This window comes from Boleophthalmus pectinirostris, unplaced genomic scaffold (genome assembly GCF_026225935.1).
Source record: "Boleophthalmus pectinirostris isolate CB_2022bp ecotype Guang Dong unplaced genomic scaffold, ASM2622593v1 HiC_scaffold_19, whole genome shotgun sequence".
Taxonomy (NCBI): domain Eukaryota; kingdom Metazoa; phylum Chordata; class Actinopteri; order Gobiiformes; family Gobiidae; genus Boleophthalmus; species Boleophthalmus pectinirostris.
The window spans coordinates 9555826-9576439 of NW_026571140.1; the positions used below are offsets into that span (position 1 = coordinate 9555826).

General features: G+C 40.4%; 1 protein-coding gene across 1 annotated transcript; it reads right to left on the reverse strand.

The window, feature by feature from the left end:
• Nucleotides 1-1817: 1817 nt before the first annotated feature.
• minar1 (membrane integral NOTCH2 associated receptor 1) lies at nt 1818-18483 on the reverse strand. The gene is made up of 5 exons (XM_055154801.1): nt 18343-18483; nt 17282-18030; nt 15351-17003; nt 4117-4377; nt 1818-2026 (listed from the first exon to the last, which is right to left on the reverse strand). The coding sequence occupies exons 2-5, from the start codon at nt 18026-18028 to the stop codon at nt 1829-1831; spliced, it is 2859 nt and encodes a 952-aa protein (XP_055010776.1). The 5' UTR covers nt 18029-18030; nt 18343-18483; the 3' UTR covers nt 1818-1828.
• Nucleotides 18484-20614: the final 2131 nt, after the last annotated feature.

Here is a 20614-nt window from a genome sequence, read left to right on the forward strand (position 1 = left end):
TCCATGGAAACAAGCATGTGACGGACCCCCCACGAGAAAAATTACGCATTGCACCTTAAAACATATTTTAAAATTCTATGGCACTTAAATGCACTGGAAAAATAATAATTTTGGCATCATGGGTTTCAACGTCCCATTAACTTAAAGCACTTCTGAATATTCAAAGGATACAAAAACATTTTGAATTGTTTATTGCTATGCTAATGGTGTTTGGATAGATCAAAATACACTTCACTTATAGGTGCTTTAGCTTCCCAGCCCAGGAATCATTATCAAACCAGCAGCCTCGCCTGCAGCCTTCTGTACTGCCAAATGCCTGTGAACTTGTTTATAGAATATTTTAAATGTAATAAATACTATAAAATCTAATCTAAAGAAGAGCATCCAGTGTGTGTGTGTGTGGTGACTGTAATGATGCAGAGGGCAAAAGGGATTAGAAATGAGCCTTAAAACATAGAATTCAAATGAAACACTGGAAGACTTGTTATTATGTTTACCGGTACTTATTTTGTATTTCTTTTTTATCATTAACCCATAATATGATAAAAAAATTTTGCTGTGATGTATCCTTCAATCATGTAGTACTTGACACAGAATGGGTTTTAGAATACTTGTTGTTATTGCTTCTCAGTAAAAAAACAGCAAAACAGCAACAAAAAAGTATATTTTGGATGCTTGTTGTCATGTGAGAAATGTATGTTTGAAGGCTTCATTATGGAGTTGTATCTCTGCACTGTAATGTTCTGTGCTATGGCTGCTAATGTGGGTATGTCTTAAGGCATATAATTGGCACTGGAGCTATGGAGGTATGACCTTTATATGTTCTGTTGTTCTAGCTATGGCCTGCCCCATCTGTAAAACAACTCAAAACATGACATTCATTCATCAAGATGTACAGAATTATGGTTCAAACATTTAAAAGATATCATTCATGTTGGATTATTTTCTAAAAAATCTAGTACATTCCACTAGATTATTAAAAGTCACTTCAAATACATTGCACCATAGTAGAACTAATAAAATATCCTGGCTACTACAGCTGTTCACCACCATAGTCAGGGCCGCCTCTAGCTGTGTGGACTATGCATGTGTACTGGGCAACCAAATCAAAGTGGTTTTACTTAATTTATTTTAATTATTAAAAGTGTATGATGTAACTTTACTGGTGTAGGTTCCCATCTAATTGTCTTCATAGACATAGTATTACTTTGTGTGGAATATTCTGCAGTATAATTTATACTTATTTATTCTGAGGGAGAAAAGGAAACATTTACTGCCAGCAGGCCATGTTATAGGTTAGATCTGTGGAGAGATGATACTGCTCATAGTAAGTGTAAGTGTTTTCAAGTAGTGGCCAGACCTCTTTATCAAAATCTGTGTAATGAATGTGGTGTGTGCATGAGTGTTGTTCAGAGGGGCTTCCGCTAGTCTACCCAGGGCAGCTGGCTACAACAGAAGCTTACCACCACTGAGTGTGGAATGACTGAATAATGTGCAAAATTGTAACATAACTGAGTGCCTGGAAAAGCAATAAACGCCTGTAAATGTTTTATTCCACACTGTGGAACATTCCAGGCAAAGCAAAAACATCTCCATGGTGGCCACTCAGAAGAAAACGTACATAGTACAACTTTAAATAACTTATTTATTTATGTGTGCTCTTGAAACCAGTGATGATTTCCCATATATCATGATTTTAGACTGTGTAATGGTGGAGTTCATTATAGTATTGTCATTCCCTTTAGTGTGATAATCCTGCATAGGCCCCCACACAGTCAGAAGCAGCCCTGACTTCAGCCCTCTGCAGTGGGACGGGGGTTTGGGCTCCTCAGGTCCTCATGGTGCAGATGGGGACCACGATGACCAGCAGGAGTGTGCACGTGGCAGCGGCGATGAGGGCCCCCAGCTTACAGACGCGTGCCCTCCGGAGGTCGGCCTGTTTCCTCCTCAGCAGAGAGTCGAATCCCGGGGTGTACACATCCTCCAGCCAGTACTCCAGGTGGGCCGGGTCCAGAGCTGCCCCGCTCTACAGCAAACACATACCTTTCAATGCTTGTATAGCTTTATTTACAATTTATTTCAAAGTTAAAGCCATGCCTATAAAAAATAATAATAATAATTTCTGAACTTAAGAAATAACATCCTGGCAGAATGCATATAAAAAGCCCATTATTTGGTCAAATTTAGTCTCATTTTTATATTTGCAGATACAGATATAGGTCCTTGATTCTGCTGGATATTTGTGTGATTATGTGACCACAAGCTCGATAGTAACTTTTATCACAAGGTCAACAAAACAGAATAATTAACATCTCAGTTTAACCTTACTCTTCTGCAATTTTCTCATCAAAAACATGTCAGCAGTATTGTGTTTGTTTACATCTTGTTTGATGAGGTTGTCTCTTTCAACTCTCTGATTAAGCATAAGAAATTAATAAATAAACGGGAAAAACACTACTCATCCATTCACTTGAAGGACAGAGGATCAATTCCAGCTTGCACCAAGGTCGTCCTTAAGCAATACACTTCCCCCACATTGCCTAGTATGAGTGTGTGTGTGTTGGTTGTGGTCGGAGGAGTCTGGAGTGATTGAATAATACACTAAAGCGCTTTGGCTGTCTTAAAGGGCACTCTATCAATCCAACGCATTACTGTTATTACTATGTGTTTTTAAGTCAATACATTTTCACCTGAAGTGCTCTGTTCATTTCAACAACCTTGAATTGAAAAGACTCAGCATTATGTTTCTAAAAATAGTTCTGCTTTTACACTGTATTTAGTATTTGACTCCCTGTGCAGTCTGCAGAGGGCACTACATTTCTACTTAAGGGCCCCCGTGTACCATTTGACAGGACGCTCCAGCTGCAGTGAAGGATGGGTCAGAGTTTTCACTAGATGGACAATTTTTATGTCTTGGTTGAACTTGAGATGAGCAGCAGATGTGACATATGAGTTAATTTTAGAGATAGACCAATTCTAGACCAATCAGTTGGCCAATATGTCGATGGGCGATATTTAGACTTTTTAGAATATTCGCGTATGGCCTTAAATTTCCAACACTGACCGATATTTGGTTTTGCTTGATTTGTTGCCTAAAAACACGCACAATGCTTTATTTTAAAACTTTAATAAGAAGAGAAAACTGCACAAAATGTGACTACACCGTTCCCTTATGAGTTTGTGGTAAAAAGAGAATGTGGGTGAGTTTGTAGTATATTTAAATTACACAAATTGAAGAAAATAAAATCTTAAAAATCTAAATAGGCCCTATATATCAGCTCAAAAAACATTGGCACAACTTATCGGGTATAAGTTGCTTTAGATTCTAAACAATCAGTATCCACATCAGCTCTGGAAAAACCCATATTAATTGATCCTGTCTTAATTCCATAACTGTAACCTAGCAACCATAAAATAAATAATATGGGACCTTTAAAGAGGGGTAATTATGCAAAATTCTGATCTGTTGTAATGCGTTCTGTAATCTGTTTTTCCTCGCCACAAACATGCCATACAACATATCTAAGAAAGTTGTCCTTTTACCGTGTAGACAGAACCATGATGACACTGTTCTATAAAACGTTTATGGAATCAGTTTTAACTTTTTCATTGATCTCATGGTTTGGGAGCATCTCTGCTAAAAACAAGAACTCCCAAATAGGAGAGTGAGGTCTGTCCATCCTCAGAGCCGCCTGGATTCCCTGTACTCAGGACAGTTAAAAGACGTGCAACATCCCCTAAATTCAGAGTTTCAAGTGCTTCCTTCTGGTTAGACACTTTTAGTTCCAAGATCTAGAATGGCCAAGTTCTCTCGTACTGAAAACACTCCGTTCCACTTTGTGATGTCATGTGGTAATACAGGAGGTGCTACAAGTATTGCCAATTTCTACTGAACAAAAGGTAAAAGGAGGAGATAACAGGTTATCATGAAAACTACTGTCACTACTATCATAAAGTGGAACAGAGTATTTTGAGCTTTGGAGATGTACAGACAAATAATAAAGTATTACTCAAACATGTGTGAATGAAACAAAACTTCAGGTTTGTATGAGGGGGTAACGGAATTCTAGCATGCCTTAAAGCTCACACGAGTCGAACCTTTAAAGAAGCCCTCACCTGTATGTCCAGAGTTTTGAGCTGCTTGACCCTCTGCTCGGGGTGCCGGGAGTAGCCCTCGGCGCTCCAGCTCGGGTGCAGTCGGGTGGTGTCCAGGCGCAGCTCCGAGTACACGGGGCTGCTCTTCACCGGGGGGTCCATGTCGGCGTACACAGGGGGGCTCTGGAGGTGCTTCTTCAGGGACGGCGTGTAGGGCTGAGGGGGGAAGTCTGTGGAGCCCCTGCGCACTCGGGACAGCTCGTACGGGTGCTCCTGCTGCACCTGCACCGCCACACACGTGTTAAAATGGTGACACAATGCACACGTTAGTTTTTATCTGTCTATGTGTGTGTACGTGTTTAAAAAAAAAAAGCACAGCCGGGTAAAGGAGCTTGGAGAGTAAGATGGCCTAACAACACAAGGAAAAATACAAAATGGATTTAAACAACACATTCTCAGGAGCTTGTGATCGTTGCGAGAGTTCATCGTCCTGTTTAGTGTTTGAGTTTATTCAAAAAAAGGTGAGAGTGACTAAGTGAAGAAAAAAAAACTGCTAATGGTATCTAGCTTGTGACTGTAATTGTGACTGTTTACCAATACAAAATCAGCTCAGTTGTTATAGTTCTAGCTCAGTCAGTTCTTTATGCTCAAATGGTGTTAAAACAAAGCTCAAAGATAAAGTCTAACTTGAGCAACAGACAGAGCAGTGCCTCTAGTTAGCTTCACCGCCCCAGGGAATGTTGAAGACGTCAGTTGCAAAGTATCAATAATGTTAGAGGTATCAGCTTTTGTGATTTTGTTGATCAGTGATTGGTGGTTTTCAGATTTTACAATGTGAGAGACAGTGTTTTTCTATTGATCACATTTTAACATGTACACTTTTCTTTAGTGGAACAAAAAACTTAAAAGAGCATATGGCAGATTAGGCCTGTCACATACTACAGGATTTTAATGTATTGTTGGGTTTCAGATTCACACATTAGGTCAGTATTATTTAACACAAATGAGGGGCAGATATTTGTTGTAATACAGCATGGTCAGGTCAGTAATAGGAATGATCAGGTTCCTTATTTGGGAATTTACCTTTCTGATATTTCATGGCAAAATACAACGTAATTAATTGGTGGTTTTCAGATTCTAGAATGCGATGATGTCATGCTCCCAGATGGGGGGCAAGAGCCAGTTTTTCCTATTGATTATATTGTACTTTAACAGGAAATATAGGACAGGCAAATTATCAAATGTGGAATAATTTCTATTACTGACTAGATCCAAAACCATGTTATATTACAAATATATATAACAAAATCTGCAGTTAAACAATTATTTATTTAATACAGATGGAGAGCAAGTAAAATTAATATTGTTAAAATGCAGATTTTTGTTGTAACACACTGATAGAAATGTTCAGGTTCAACATTTGTAAATTTACATTTTGGGTATTTCATGGTAAAGTTCAATGTTATTAATAGAGAAATCTGGCTCTTGCCCCCCATCTGGGTGTATGACATCATCACATTCTAGAATCTGAAAACCACCAGTACGTAGTTTTCAGATTCTAGTACATGATGATGCCATACTCCCAGATGGAGGGCAAGAGACATTTTTCCCTATTGATTATATTGTACTTTGCCATGAAATATACAAAAAGTACATTCATAAATGTTTAACCTGATCATTTCTATTAGTGACTAGACCCAAGAACTCACTGTATTACAACAAAAATCTACAGTCCAACTATATTCACTTGCCCCTATTTGCATTAAATTGCTGGGTTTCAGATGATATCACTGCATTTTATAGGCCAGTATTATTTAATACACATGGGTACAGCTAAAATTAATGTTGTTCAATTAGTGTTGGGTGATAATATGGTATTAAGATATCCCGCAGAATCAAAAAGTAGCAACGGTTTCAGTTTCATTATAGTCATTAAAAAAATCTGCAGTGCATAAGGACCTAATATAATATTAAAATTTATTGATACCTAAATTTAAATTTGTTTGCTCAGCACAAATGAATGTGTGGTTGTATTTTCAATTTAATTATACCACAATTTAAAAGTAATAGTTGTCTATAATGTTTCTTGTAACTCCATGGGGAGATGGCATTCGAATCGTTTAGTTCCACTGTCACGTGACGCTCATTAGGGAGACAAACACTGCGTTCAATTATCCTTCCGAATCGGTTTTCCGAAGAAGTTGCCTAGCGACGCGCGTAACACCCCCCTTTTCCTGGGACGGCGCAACTCGGATCCATGGATATTTTTAGGCAAATATAATGCTTGCTATTCTGTTTCTGATGGCTACAAAATTATTTTTAATTAGTCACTGTAATACCATATAGCCTGGCAAAATGCTGAGAAGGTTTAAAGGTATCAAAATTTTTATACCAACCCTATGTTCAACTTTGAATTTTTGTTGTAATATAGCATAGTCTTGGGTCTTGTCAATAACAGAAATTAGGAGGGTCATATTTGGGAATTGACGTTTCCGACATTTCATGGCCAAGTGCAATGTGATCAATAGGAAAAACGGTCTCTTGCCCCCGTTTGGGAGAATGACCTCATCACATCCTAGAATCTGAAACCCACCAATTAAATGATTTTTAAATGTGAGACAAAAGCACAGAGCACAAGAATCGTATGAGATTTCCTGTAGTTTACACAATATTTCAATAAGAAATATCCAAAAGGTAAATTCACAAATGTTGAACCAAGAGCTTGCTTTACCTTATTACAGCAAAAATAAGCATTAAAAATTATTATGTTTCAGTGATATTTAGTGATACCTGTCCTGAGTGTTCAGCTCTATATGAAATCCGTGAAACCCCCACACCACAACAATGAGACGCAGTCCACCATTTCAAAAGGCTAACTCCTAAATGAGTCATTTTGTGAGCTACAGCCTCAAATGACTAATATTTATCTACTGAAGGCAATGACTGTAAGGAAGTAATAGCTTTGCAAAATAACTGTAGTTCATTTCAAACTCAATTATTTGCTCCTTTATTTTTAGCCACTCTATCTTGGTCCACTTTGGGAATCACTGCTATTACTGACATAAGAGACCTGAGCTGCACCTCAGTCAATACAGTGTGTTTTAGCTCCGCTTCAAATGAGACAGAATATTTTTGGAACACCCAGGTCAGTGTTGGCGCTGAAGCTTTGACGTCAACAACAATCAATGTTTGGTGGTGTGGTCACAGAGCCAAGGACAAAGCTCTCTGTTTCTTGTCCCTCAGGAGAGACCGTACATCTCCTCTGCTTCTTTTCAAAGATCCTACAGTATGCAAAATGGATTCTTTTAGTCATGTTATGTTATTAGCTCCTCAAAAACATACCTGGAGTTGTGTTTTGTTTCATTTACATATGTTTGAGTAATCCTACATTATTAGTCTGTCTGCATCTCCAAAGCTCAAAATACTCCGTTCCAACTTGTGCCAAATGACTTCACACGGTGGTGGCATTTTCAGTTTCAGAGGAAAACTCAGCCTACATATGCAGGATTTGTCTATTAAACATGTGAATGAAACAATACACAACTCCAGGTATGTTTCTAAAGAGGAAACAACATTATAACAGATCAGAAAATAGTGTAAGCCCTTAAAGATATTGCATTCTGATACTGGGTTTTAATATACTAGTACAGTATGTCCACATTTCACTTCACAGGTACAATGGCTTAGCCTGATTCATCAGCCGGTTTCAATTCGTGGAAACCATCTGATCTTACAGCATTAGCATCCTCGACGGTAGGCGGGTACTTTCTGGTCGTGATGTATGTAATGCGCAACTAACGGGGCTAACTGGTATATTAAGCTTTTCCCAAATCTTGTAGGAAGAAGGGCAATAACGTCTTTCCCCTTGATCAAATTCACAAACATTCTCTTTGTTCCAACTTTAAATCCTCGATCTCGAGAATCATTGCAACACAGAATGTATGGTTCTTTGCTGATTGACTGGTGCTCGCACTTCCGGGGTTCTTGCAAACTGTCAAGTGCAGACATGTCAAACTCAGGCCCAGGGGCCAAATTTGGCCCACGACATATTTATATTTGGCACACGAGATTATATCAAATATGTATTAGAGCTGGCCTGCTGGTTACAGATAGGCTATAGAGACATTATTTATTAAAAATCTTGTTATTATTTTATATTATACTTGTTCTGGATTCAGTGTTTAAGCAAAACTATTATTAAACATTTATTTTAATAAGAAAAAGGTTTAATATTACATATCTCAAAAGACGAGAAGTCATGCAGATGCTGTTGAAATTTTTCAATAAATATTTAGTTTGGCCCACAACTTAGTCCTAGTTTTTAATTTTGGCCCTCTGTGAATTTGAGTTTAACACCTCTTGTTTAGTATATTCTGATTCCTGACCTAGTCGCTGGAAAGAAATGAAATTGAGCGGCAGCACTAGGTAGAGCCAGCCTGGTTAACAATGGCTAGGCTGACAAGAGTTTAGGAGTTATTTCTATATTCTAATCCCATTCTAAAACAATCTACCGTGCTTTGACCAATAGTTAATTATTTTATACTGGTATATTATATTTGAGATTGAATCATATTGAAAGAGACAAGCTAATTAGCCTTTAAAACGAATGGAGATTATCCACGGGTCTGCTGTGCTCCACTTTGAGTTCTGTATAAAATGAACAGCTTGACAACAGGCTGGCAAGTGTGAGTGTGAGGGGAAAAGCATTACAATATGAAATAAGTTTAGTACTTTCAGGAAAGATTACAAGAAAAGAAAAGAAAAGAAAAGAGAGATTTATGTGAATGTATTGCAGAAAGTATGACCCATTAAAGGTGAATTGTGTAACTTTTCTTTGTTTAGAATGTCTCCCAGTATGGCATTAAACCTTTCGATCATCATGGAGACCAAACCAGACCAAGTTACAGGCCAGATCTATGGAGAGGCAACCCTGCTCACAGTCAGAATGCCTGTTTTTGTAGGTATTTTTAAGCTATAATGTGATGGACCTCCAACCAAAAAGTTATACACACACAGGAACATGTTTTTTTCTAAATAATTATTACACTTTACTATTTCTCGCAGGTACTGTTCGTGTGATGGGGAAATTTTATGTTTTATGTTCCCAGTCTGGCTCCCAGAGTGGTGTAGACGCAGACATGCTTAGAAGTTGGTGATACATATGGGGTTGTAGACAGGCCAGGACATTACTCACCCTTATGTAACAGATAGCCTTATGTCCTGTCAATCGTCATATTATCTTTGCTCTGTTTTTCCTTACGGCCTCTTGTGTATAATATTTTTCTTGTACATATATACAATCATGTACAGTCTCTTGCTGTTTTTGCTACTTATTTAGAATTTATTATCACCATTTATATGTTTGTCTTTGTTATTATTTTATATTGTGATGTGTGAGCTTCTGTGTCCAAGCAATTTCCCTTGTGGATCGATAAAGTTTGTCTAAGTATAATTCTAAAGCCAAATGCAGTTCTCAGGAGGAATTGAAGGACCTTAAATGCAAAAATGTTGGACTAGTATTCACTGAGCATCGAGCATGACCAAAACATGATATGGTCTGCTGGAGAAATTTTGCATCTGGGACATTCATCTGACACCTCTGGGTATCTCTGTGCCAGTTTACGCTTAAGCAGAGCCCGGTATAGCACCTAAAATTACATAAAAGCATTTTAATTGCATTTGTCGTCCTACTGCTCCAAGTAGGAAGACGGGGACAAAGTCTGTTTAAATATGCACTATAGTTTTTTGGTTGGAGGTCTGTCACCTGCTTGTTTCTATGGATATCTCTATGTTACTAGTTGTTTTTTTTTTTCAGACCAAGAGTTTGTTTTCTTATTGACAGTTTGGGCTGCTCACTAGTAGTCTTCCTCAGAGTGGTCAATTGATGTCGCTGAGATGTGTCTGGTCAGCTGATTTAAACAGGTTTTGGTGCTGTTTTCTTGCCAGTAGAGGCAGGATGTAGGTGCCATCTAGTCCGACTTCCTCAGGACAATATCCCAGGAGTGTGAGAGTAAAAAAGCCCCCTCGTCCCAGTTTATAGTCCCGTGGGTACGTTTCCATATTTTGCCTCTTTAATCCAGTGACTATGTTTGTTGTCCTCTGGACCAATAATATCCCCATGTCCCAACAATGTGATTCACTCTGAGGAAGAGCACTAGTGAGCAGTCAAAATTGTCGTGTATGAAAACAAACTCTTGGTCTGAAAAAAGAACCTAATAACATAAATTATCAGAAGACCGAATTAACTTCATTGGACTATATGGATATCTATGCCTGGAATGTACCACATTTTGACATTAAACTAGCCTGATTCATCAGTCAGTTTCACTTCATGGAAACCATCTGTCCTCGCAGCATTAGGATTCATTCGCCGACAGTAGGCAGTTACTTTTTTAATTTAACCAGTTGCTGCTATTTGGTCGTGCTGTATGTAATGCGCCACTAACGGGGCTAACTGGTATATTAAGCTTTTCCCAAATACTGTAGGAAGAAGGGCAACAACGTCTTTCCCCTTGATAAAATTCACCAAACTTTCTCTTTGTTCAGGCTTTAAATCCTCAATCTCGGGAATCCTTGCCAACACAGAATATATGGCTCTTTGCTGATTGGCTGGTGCCCAGACTCGCACTTCTGGGGTTCTTGCAAGCCATCTAGTGTATTCTGATTCCTGACCTAGTCAATTGAGCGGAGGCACTAGGTGGCTCCAGCCTGGCTCACATGAAACGGTTCTACTTGACATTTATTCAATTGCAGGTGGCTTTGTAGCTCAAAAATACCCAGAAAAACAGGCACTCTGAATGGGGGAGGGATTGCCTCTCCACAGGTCTGACCTGCAGCTTGGTCTGGTTTTGGTCTTCATGAAGTTAGAAAGGTTTAATGCCATACTGTGAAACATTCCAGATAAAGCAATAACATATCCATTGAGAAAAGCACCAAGTTATGTGATGCACCTTTAAGTAATTCTTGGACCACTAATTTGCATTTCTACTTGAGTCATTTTGAGTGATTTTGTAGTAACGTTACTCTTACTTCTTCAGATTTCTCAGTCTTTTTCATGTCCCTGCTGTATCGGTGATGTTCTCCTATACTAATCCTCTGAGCAGATTACTAACAAACACAGTGAGAGCCACCGTGCCCTGCTCCTGTTCAGCCGCAGTATAATTTATAGTGTTAGTCATTATTGTGTTGACAGCATCAGTGGCGAGGAGAGCGCTCTATCCCGCTCCATTGAGCACTCTTCACAAAGGTCATGTCACAGCAGTGTTACAGAGCACCCCCACACTCGCCATTTACTCTGGCTTTAATGAGACCAACAACTCCCAGCCACCACTGTACACACCCCACGCACACACCGCACACTCACAGCCAACAGGTTTAAATATATTCTCAAGGCAAAACACCGGAGATGAACTGGGACTGGACTGGTACGGTACGACACTGTCACAATATACATCTCACAGTATGATATTTATTGCAGTATTTTGTGAAGGCTTAATAAAACTATGGATATGAAACTTTTTCCTCTTAAAATGCCTTGACAGGATTTAACCCAAAGAAAAAGATTTAAAAGTGCTTATAACAGTTATTTCTTCATGTAGTCAGCACTGAAACGGAGCAAAGGATCATGGTCTATGTAGTTCCATCTGTTACTATACGATGTCAGGATATTACGGTTACTGTTGCATACCTTATGATTAAAAATGGTAGCTTTTAGCAAAATATAATGCCTAAGGTTGTTTTCACGTTCAAGAATTTTATGGTCTTATCATTTCAGATGGGGGGCAGGGGGCAATCTATGGATTTTTTGGACAATTTAAAACAAAAAACATGTCATTTTAGTCGTGAAAAGTCTCAGAATGTTGGTACATAGTGTGACTTTTCAGGTGGAGCGTCCATCTTTTCTCCATGGAGATGTTATTGCTTTGTCTGGAATGTTTCACAAAATGGTATTAAACCTTTCTATCTTCATGGAGACCAAATCAGACCAAATTACAGGTCAGACCTGTGGAGAGGCAACCCCGCTCTACATTTTCTAGATATTTTGGGGTAATAAAACCACATGCAATTGAAGAGCTAGAGCTGTTTAATGTCATACTGTGGAACATTCCAGGGAGAGCAATGACATAGTATCTATAGAAACAAGCAGGTGATGGACCCTCAACCAAAAAGTTACACAGTGCACCTTTAAGTCCGTTCAACTAACAACAATCATCAATCCTTTCAACTAACAACAATCATGTCTTTAGCAAATGAGAAAAAGGTCACATTTGTTGACCCATGGTGACAGAAAACATTGAACTGTGCCTGTTTTTATTTCACATTATTAGCCTTGTAATTACAGAGATATTAAAAGGGCCTGAACCTGTTTTTTTTTTTTGTTTTTTTTTATGTACTTGAACAAATGTGTTGTGCCCCAGTACAGATAACAGCTCTTGAGGTCAAAATAAGTCCTCTGTGTACTGTCTGCATCTAATTATGAAGCGTTTTATTTTATTTATATTATAGATTCAGGAAGTGTACACTTAGCATGCCAGTTGTTGCTAGGGATTCTAGAATGCTGTGATGTCTATATGAAAAAATCTTATTAAAAAGTCTTATTATAAAACATTGCGAATTCATAGTGATTTGAATGGAACAAATAGCAAATTGCAAAAGCTGACATTTTAAAGTGCCATCATTTTCTCCACAAACAATGAAATACCCTGTCTAATAGCCCTGTTGTTTAGATCTGCACAAACATGTTCTGGAATGTGTCTTTTTGTCAGTTCTTCTATGTGATGTGTTTAAAATGTGACCTTTGAATAGAATCCTATAATTAAAACACAAATCACAAATCTAATCACAATACACACAATTAGAATAGTTCCAATCTAATTCTAACTATCACACTACCTCTTGGATCACCATACTGGGGGAAAATTCTAATTTCATGTTTCTCTTCACATTGTTAAGTGAACTACAGCCCACAGATCATGTCCTGAATGCAGGAAATAGGTGTACCTTATAATCTGTAACCCCCGCACACAACACAAATAGCATCTACCACCATGTCACCACCACTTATTCTCATTCGTGCTTTCAATTTCACTTGAAAAGATGAGAAAAACGCTTGGACCAGGCCATAGTTAAAGGCGCTGTACCTGATTTTTACTGTCTTGAAATGTGAAAAACAGAACTAGATGATGGACTTTTAATTTAAAATCTACTCTTCTGAGCTTTAAATCATGTTATAATATACCTGGAGTTGTGTTTTCGCTTATTTTCTGCATTCCAAGCATTCTAATTATTCACAATAATTCTAATTCTTTTCCCAACTCTTAGAGCACCTGATTATCTGACAATTAAACGCTTTATAAATTAATCCAAACAGAACACCAAACCTTGAGAGCTGTTTATACAATATATCTGCACTGGGGCAAGACAGCTTTTGCGCAAATACAGAGGAAAAACTCAGGTACAGGACTATTAAAATAACAGATATTGCTCTTGGTTATGTTTAGATACTCCTTCACTAAAGGTGCACTGTGTAACTTTTCTAGCGGAGGGTTTGCTTTCATGCTCATCTCCGTGGAGATGTTTTTGCTTTGTACGGAATGCATCGGTGTGGCATTAAACATATCCATCTTGCATTTACTCAATAACATGGGTGTTTATTTACCTAAAAACTTGCATTCTTACAATGAGTGGATTCGCCCATCCACAGATTTGACATGTAACTTGGCCCTGTGGCGTCACCAGCTGTCTCTGTGGAGATAAGTAACTGTAATTCTAGGGAACATGTCCATAGAGAAAAGCAGATGACGGCCAGACCACCAGAAAACTTATTCAGTGCACCTTTAAGATAAAGTTATGGCTAGATTGCACAGATGAGATTGAGGGTTTGTTTTGGGTGATTGTACCAAGCTGTTTGCTGCCAATCGCTCTCTCACAGCAGCCAAGTACATGATTAGCATTTGACTGGCTGGATTTCTGTCAAGGTTTGAGGAGATTGTTGAAAACAGAAAGTAAACAGCATTTTAATGCAACATACTGCTTAAAAATAGTGCATAGCAGGTAAACAGAATCAGAGCTGTTTCAATTTACAACTCCTCCCACTAGCTCAGTATGAATTCTAGCTTCTCACAAAAGTTTAAAAATGACTTCCGGACACTAATTCAGAGCACTCAAAAGCTAAATTTTAATCATGCCATCCCATAATGCAGTGGTGTTGGCATGTTTAAAACACTGTATTTGTATTACAATGAAAGAGGATAAGTTGCTTGGTAATTTTGCAGATGATAGATTGAATGGCCTTTCTGTCACAACCAGGCACATTACTATTACTGGTGTGGAGAGGGGAAATGTCTTGCTCATGAGCACAACAAAAATATATGATCAGCCAGGGCTTGAAGTAACAACCTTAGAATTCTTAGGCAATAGTTTACTATAGAACCACTGTTCCCCCATAACTTTAAAGGTTCACTCTGTAACAATTTTGGTGATGGGTACATACACCACTTGCTTATCTCCATGAAAATGTTATCGCTTTGACTGGAATGCAAAATTTTGAAAAACGTGCATTGTTATTGTGAGCAAGTCACTTCTCCACAGATCTGACCTGTAAGTTGTCACCTGCTGCTCTTCATCAATTCGGAAAAGTAATGCCACACTGCGGAACATATTAACAAATCCATGGAGACAACCAAGTGGCTGGCCCTCCTCCAGGAATGTTCCATAGTGCGCCTTTAACATACACATTTAAGTCTGTGGATATGACAAAGTGTGACGTCAGTGCTAAATGTGGTGGCTACAGCTGACTCACTGCAGGATGACTGTGTAAACATTTGTCTCCAACTTCAGAGAAAATCAAACAAACATGTCTGTGTCAATAGCAGGCCCTCACATTTGTTACCCAACAACTTTCAATGTTCACTTTTTCCATCTTATCACTCAAATGTCAGTGCCCGATTGAGTGATTGATTTGAAATCTTCTGTATTTGACTCTCTTTAGGTTTTGCAATGACTCATCAGAAGTAGAAACATCAAATCAGAAAACTAAATTGTTATGCCAAGTGTTTACCGTTTTAAATCCTTGGGTGTACAGTCTCTCTACTCTTAATTTAAAGTCAGATTTAAGATCAAATTGAAAATTACTTTTGGATGGAAGTCGAAACCTTCAATGTTTGAAACCTTCTCTACCATGGACCACACCTGGACAAATGAGGAATTACACTGGCTGTCTAAATAATACTGACAGGTGATTAGCGTTGCCTCACCTCTCTGTGGGTGCGGGGCCTCTCAGTGCAGTATGCCGTGGTGCTCCAGTCTGGGGCAGGCTCCTGGTTCAGGGAGCGAGAAGACCTCCTCAGGCTGTTCTTCAGTGCCTTTACCCCGAGGCTCTCCCCAGGGCTGCCCCATGCCCCCTGTGAGCTACTCCAGTCCACTAACGTACGAGAGTGTCCAATGCTGTGCTGTTTATTAGAGTGTCCATTGGAGTGTCCATTAGTGTGCCCACTGGTGTGTCCACCGGTATGTCCACCAGTGTGTCCACCAGTGTGTCCACCAATATGTCCACCAGTATGTCCACCAATATGCCCACTAGAATGCCCATTTGAGTGCCCACTAGTGTGTCCACCAGGGTGTCCAGTAGAATGTCCACTAGTGTGTCCAGTAAAATGTACTGTAGAGTGTCCTAATGTATGTCCGTCTGAGTTGTGTCCATCTGTGTGTCCATTTGAATGTCCACTGGTTTGTCCACTGGTATTTCCACCTGTCTGTCCACCTGTGTGTGCTCTAAGGTGTCCAGTGGATTGTCCTGTAGACTGTCCACCAGTGTGTCCTTTGGAGTGTCCATTAGTGTGTCCGATGGTGTGACACTGAAATGACGGAGGAGAGGGGAGAGTGTCTGCATGTGAGGGAGAAGGGTCAGTTCCCTCAGCATTGTCTGCTTTGTGTACCTTGTGGTCTAGCTGATTGAGTTTGGACAGAAGCTGTGTGATCTCAGAGCGGACTCCTGACAGAGACTCCAGCTTCTTCTCTATCTCTCCGATCCTCTGAACCAGTCGGTGCACGTTGGATTTGAGCTCGTCATCACTGTTGTCCAGAGAGTGGAAGAGGCTGTCCAGTCTGGATTTAGCCAGGCGCACTGTACTGCGTTCAGGGGAGCTGTCTGACCTCAGGGTGAGCTGGGACAGAGATCCGGTGCTGTTGTAACAGGAGGACTGGACCATGTTCAGGGAGTCACACACACTCATGTCATCCAGAAAGCGGAAGATGTCACTGATGTCGTCACTGATCATCTCTGAGTCAGTGCGGCTGAAGCTCCTCAGTCTCCTGGGCTCACTACCCTGTTCTGTCTGAGTGCCCACACTGGGGCAGACCTCTCCTCTCTGGAAGCCTCTGCCCACAGGCCTGCCCTCCTTTCTCTCCACACACTCAGGCCCATTGCTTAGTGGTATCAGCTCTTGGCCTTTGAAATCACTGACCTTCTTGGTAAAAGCTGGAGACGATGTTGTAGATGGCTCTCGGTCCCCGTTAATAGCCGTTATGTTTCGTAGGGGTCTCTTGGTGGCCATGGGCCTTGTGCTGGGTGTGGGCACATACTCAGTGTTGAGGCTGAAGCTCTTCACAGGCCGGGCTGGTCTAACTGGTTTGGGGTTGCTCTTGTGGGTGGTCTCGGGCTCTCTGTCAGTGAACCTTCTGGTGCTCACGCTCTGGGACACAGTGCTGGGGCCAAAGTATGTGGAGGCCTGGAGGTCATCCAGACTTTCATGCTTGGCGCGCTGTCGCTCTTCCAGAGGAGAGTTGAGTCCTGGGTCCATGTATGGATTGGTACAAGGCAATTCAAAACTGTGGTTGAAGAACACAGCAGGCCTGTGGAGCTCCCTCTGGTGGACGCCCTCTATACACTCACTGGCCTGTCTGATCACCTGCAAGAGCATTATAAGGAAGCATCAAATCAAGAAATACTGTTAGATCAGTTCAGTGTTCCACAGAACAGTTCGTTCACAACAGAGAAAATACATATTTAAGCTAAATGCTTAATAACATTTCTCTTTTATCTTTCTAGTTCTTAATATTATGTGGCATAATGTGGCATATGGAATGTGTCGAATAAACACATGAAGTATCATTATTCTAACATTCATCTTCAGTGTGAGGCCTAGAGTAGCAGTGACATACTCAGCAGTAGTCTGGAGGCACCCACCTTTGGAGAGAAAGCCGACATGTTGTGAAAGTCCTCTTTGAAGACGTTCCTCTTGTGGACACAGGAGCGTGTGGAGAGGGGCTCTTGGGGGCCCGGCTGTGGCTGTGAGAGGGACTCCTGCTCTGTGCTGGCTTCACTCTCTGCCTCCATAGGGAAGTACGTACTCTGCATCTCACAAGAGGGGCCTAGGGTCCCGGGGCCATAGAGGGGCAGGGGGTGCAGTTTGTCTAGAGACGCAGCTCTACATTTCAGGTCTTTACTGACTCGGAGCAGGAAGTTGGGCTCAGAGGCAGGGATGAAGTGGTGCTGGCTGCTCTCTGGCCCTGGTTTGGGGCTGTGGGATGAACCGTGGAGAGGGTGTGGAGGGCGGTAGTCTGATCCCCCCACAGAGTGATTCTTGATGAGGGGGGCCCGGGACAAAGGCAGCCTCTCTTTGGCTGGGCTTCTGTTCTGGATGAGATTAAACATGGACAAGATATCTACAGCCACCTGTAGTTTTTTGGAGTGAGGGTCCACTGAGGAGCAGCACATCCTGTCTCTGAAGAGCGTGGCCGGGAAGGAGGGGTCCTGGCTCGCAGTGTGGAAGAGCAGATTGCGCACTTTGGCCAGGTGCACCAGGTCGAAGCGTGAGCACAGCCAGCGGCATAGCTCTGGGTGGGACGCACTCTGATGTTTGGACTTCAGCTCCGACAGCATCTGACCCAGGACCATGTGGTACTCCCTCGGGTACTCCCCAGGGTGCTCCATGACTGCGGACACAAACTCAGTTAGTGCCTACATTTCACACTAATGAAACATTATTTAACACAGTGATAAACTCTAGACACAGATGGATATTTTCACACAGTTTGGCCTTTAAGCTTAGATCAAGAGGAACATCGTGGCCATGCATCTTTTTTCAAGGTGCTAAAGCCGGACTAGCTACACTGCATCTACAAATACAGTGCCTCTTGTCTGTGCATCTGCATCTTCTGCAGAGCCTTCAATAGAGCAGACGCGTGCACGTGCGCACGCGCCTACTCCAAGGATGCAAAATGAATCAGACCTCGACAGAAACTCACCTGCTTAGTGTCTAACGGGACGACACTGTACCGTTCATTTGATGAGAATGAGACCGAAAGAGTGCGCGGCTGGAGGAGACTGCGCGCACACGGCACAGCGCGCGCACACTGGAGCTATTCCTTCAGCAGCACCCATTTATAGGCTTGTGTATCCAAGCAGCTCCAGGCAAAAGCAGGTGGAGGCATCTGCGGTTCTCACGGATGCGCCTTTTGGAGGTGAGTCGAGACCACCTTTCCCTAACTGGCCCCGGGAGTCCAGGCCCCCGGGTGTTCTGGCCCCTCCTTAGTCTCCGCTGGGCGCTCAGACAGCTGCGGCTGTAATGGACTGTATACAGTTCTGAAAACCATGTGTCAAAATAATACACGACACGCTCGTACATCCGGGTTTGCCCTCCACAATAAAAGAGATACAGTGCGTATACAGTAAAATGTCCACTACACTCTGTTTAGGAAACGCATATTTAAGTCTGTTTTCTTCAGAGTTTAGCTGTCTTCTCTTCACAGCAGACACTCAACGTCCATTGCGGATGAACTTTTAGATAAACAGCCATAGGCCTAAGAAATACTGCAATATACATATGCACAAGGTATAGGGAGTTTGTTGTGGAGACAAAGCTCTTATCCGTTTTGTAGCTCTTTGTTCAGGCTGGCAGCTAGTGACGTCACCTTAACACGCTCTCATCACACAAATATATATATATACAGTATATATACGTATATAATGAATCCAGGCATATGGCAGAAACTGTTGCTTTTTATTTTGAGTTTGACATTATTTAACAACCACGGAGAAGACAGGTGAAGTGGTTGAACTTGTATAATATTGTTCTATATTTGACATCATAACACCCAATGTAAAATGTAAAAAAGAAAAGAATACAATAAAAAAAGAAAAAAAAAAGAAAAAGTTGCTCTGTCTCAGAGATGGATATTCAGAAAGAACTGTCTGAGATTGAACTTACAGTACACAAAAACAGTAGTGGACGAGAGCATAGCACCATATTACTTAAAGGTGCACTATGTCACTTTTCCAACGGGGGGGTCTGCTGTCTGTTTGTCTTCGTGGAGCTGTAACTGCTTTGTGGTGAATGTTCCAAGGCATATTAAGGCATTAAAGTCATCAAGCCTGCATTTATAAAAACATTGAATTGAAAAACACAAATTCCTACTATGACTGAACTTGCCTCTCCACAGATCTGACCTTTAACTTGGTCTGGAAGCGTCATCTGTTTGTCCACATGGAGATTTTTATACCATACTGTGGCAAAGCAATAACATATTTGTAGAGGCAGGCAAGTGGATCATCAGAAAAGTTACACAGTGCACCTTTATCAATACTTAAAAAAAAAAAAGAATAAAGTCAACATGTTGCTACAGAGTTAACTGGGGTTATTTCAGCACCATGAATAAAAACATGTAGTGGCAGTCAAGAATGCCAAACAGACAAGTGTGCAAATAATACACAATAACAAGAGGAATACAAAAGTCCGTTAAATAATATACAAAATTAACAATATGACGCTGAATTCCACACAAGTGAATTGGGTCATATTATAGCACCATAAAGAGCACACTCACAGCCATCTCTGGAGGACAAGTCAACAGGTGTGTTTTCATTTTTCAAGGTCCAATATCATGAATGAATGAACTGTTTGTATAACTTCAATTTTGTATATGTACTAAAAACTAATTAATCTGTCAAAAAGTAGTGGGTCAAATGTAACCAAAACAATAAAGTACCTTAATCTTGCAAATAAGTGCATGTGACAAGTTAGACTGCTCATTTCACTCAAACATTGTTAACATCATTATAGTTAAATTTTCCAAAAAATCTTGCTTTATGTTTATAATTTTACTACCTGGATGGACACAGACAGAAAATATGTCATATGTTAAGGTAATTCCATAACTGTTCCATAGACACCATAATGTTTGCAGTGGCTAAACTAGTCTAAATTATACAATAAGTTGTTTAAACTGTCAGAGAAACATCTTCCTTGTAGGGGTGTAACAATATCCAAGGCTCACGATACGATATTGTCACGGTATGAACCTCATGGTACAATATTTATTGTGATATCGTGGGAAAACTCACGATATGGTGGGGAAGTTCATGATTAGGGATGTAACAATATCCAAATCTCTTGGTACGATATTTTCACGATATATATCTCATATTTATTGTGATATTTTGTATAGCAGCTAAAACTGTTAATATGCTATGTTAAGATGCTCTTAAAATGCCATGATAAAAAGGTAAGACTTGAAAGTG

What these genes read in the sequence shown, in the direction of transcription:
- minar1 (XM_055154801.1), bottom strand. Translation starts at nt 18,028, where the DNA reads ATGGAGCACCCTGGGGAGTACCCGAGGGAGTACCACATGGTCCTGGGT. An exon ending in TGTCGGCTTTCTCTCCAAAG is followed by an intron (nt 17,004 to 17,281) that starts GTGGGTGCCTCC and finishes ATGCTCTTGCAG; the next exon opens with GTGATCAGACAGGCCAGTGA. An exon ending in TCAAAACTCTGGACATACAG is followed by an intron (nt 2,027 to 4,116) that starts GTGAGGGCTTCT and finishes TGTTTGCTGTAG; the next exon opens with AGCGGGGCAGCTCTGGACCC.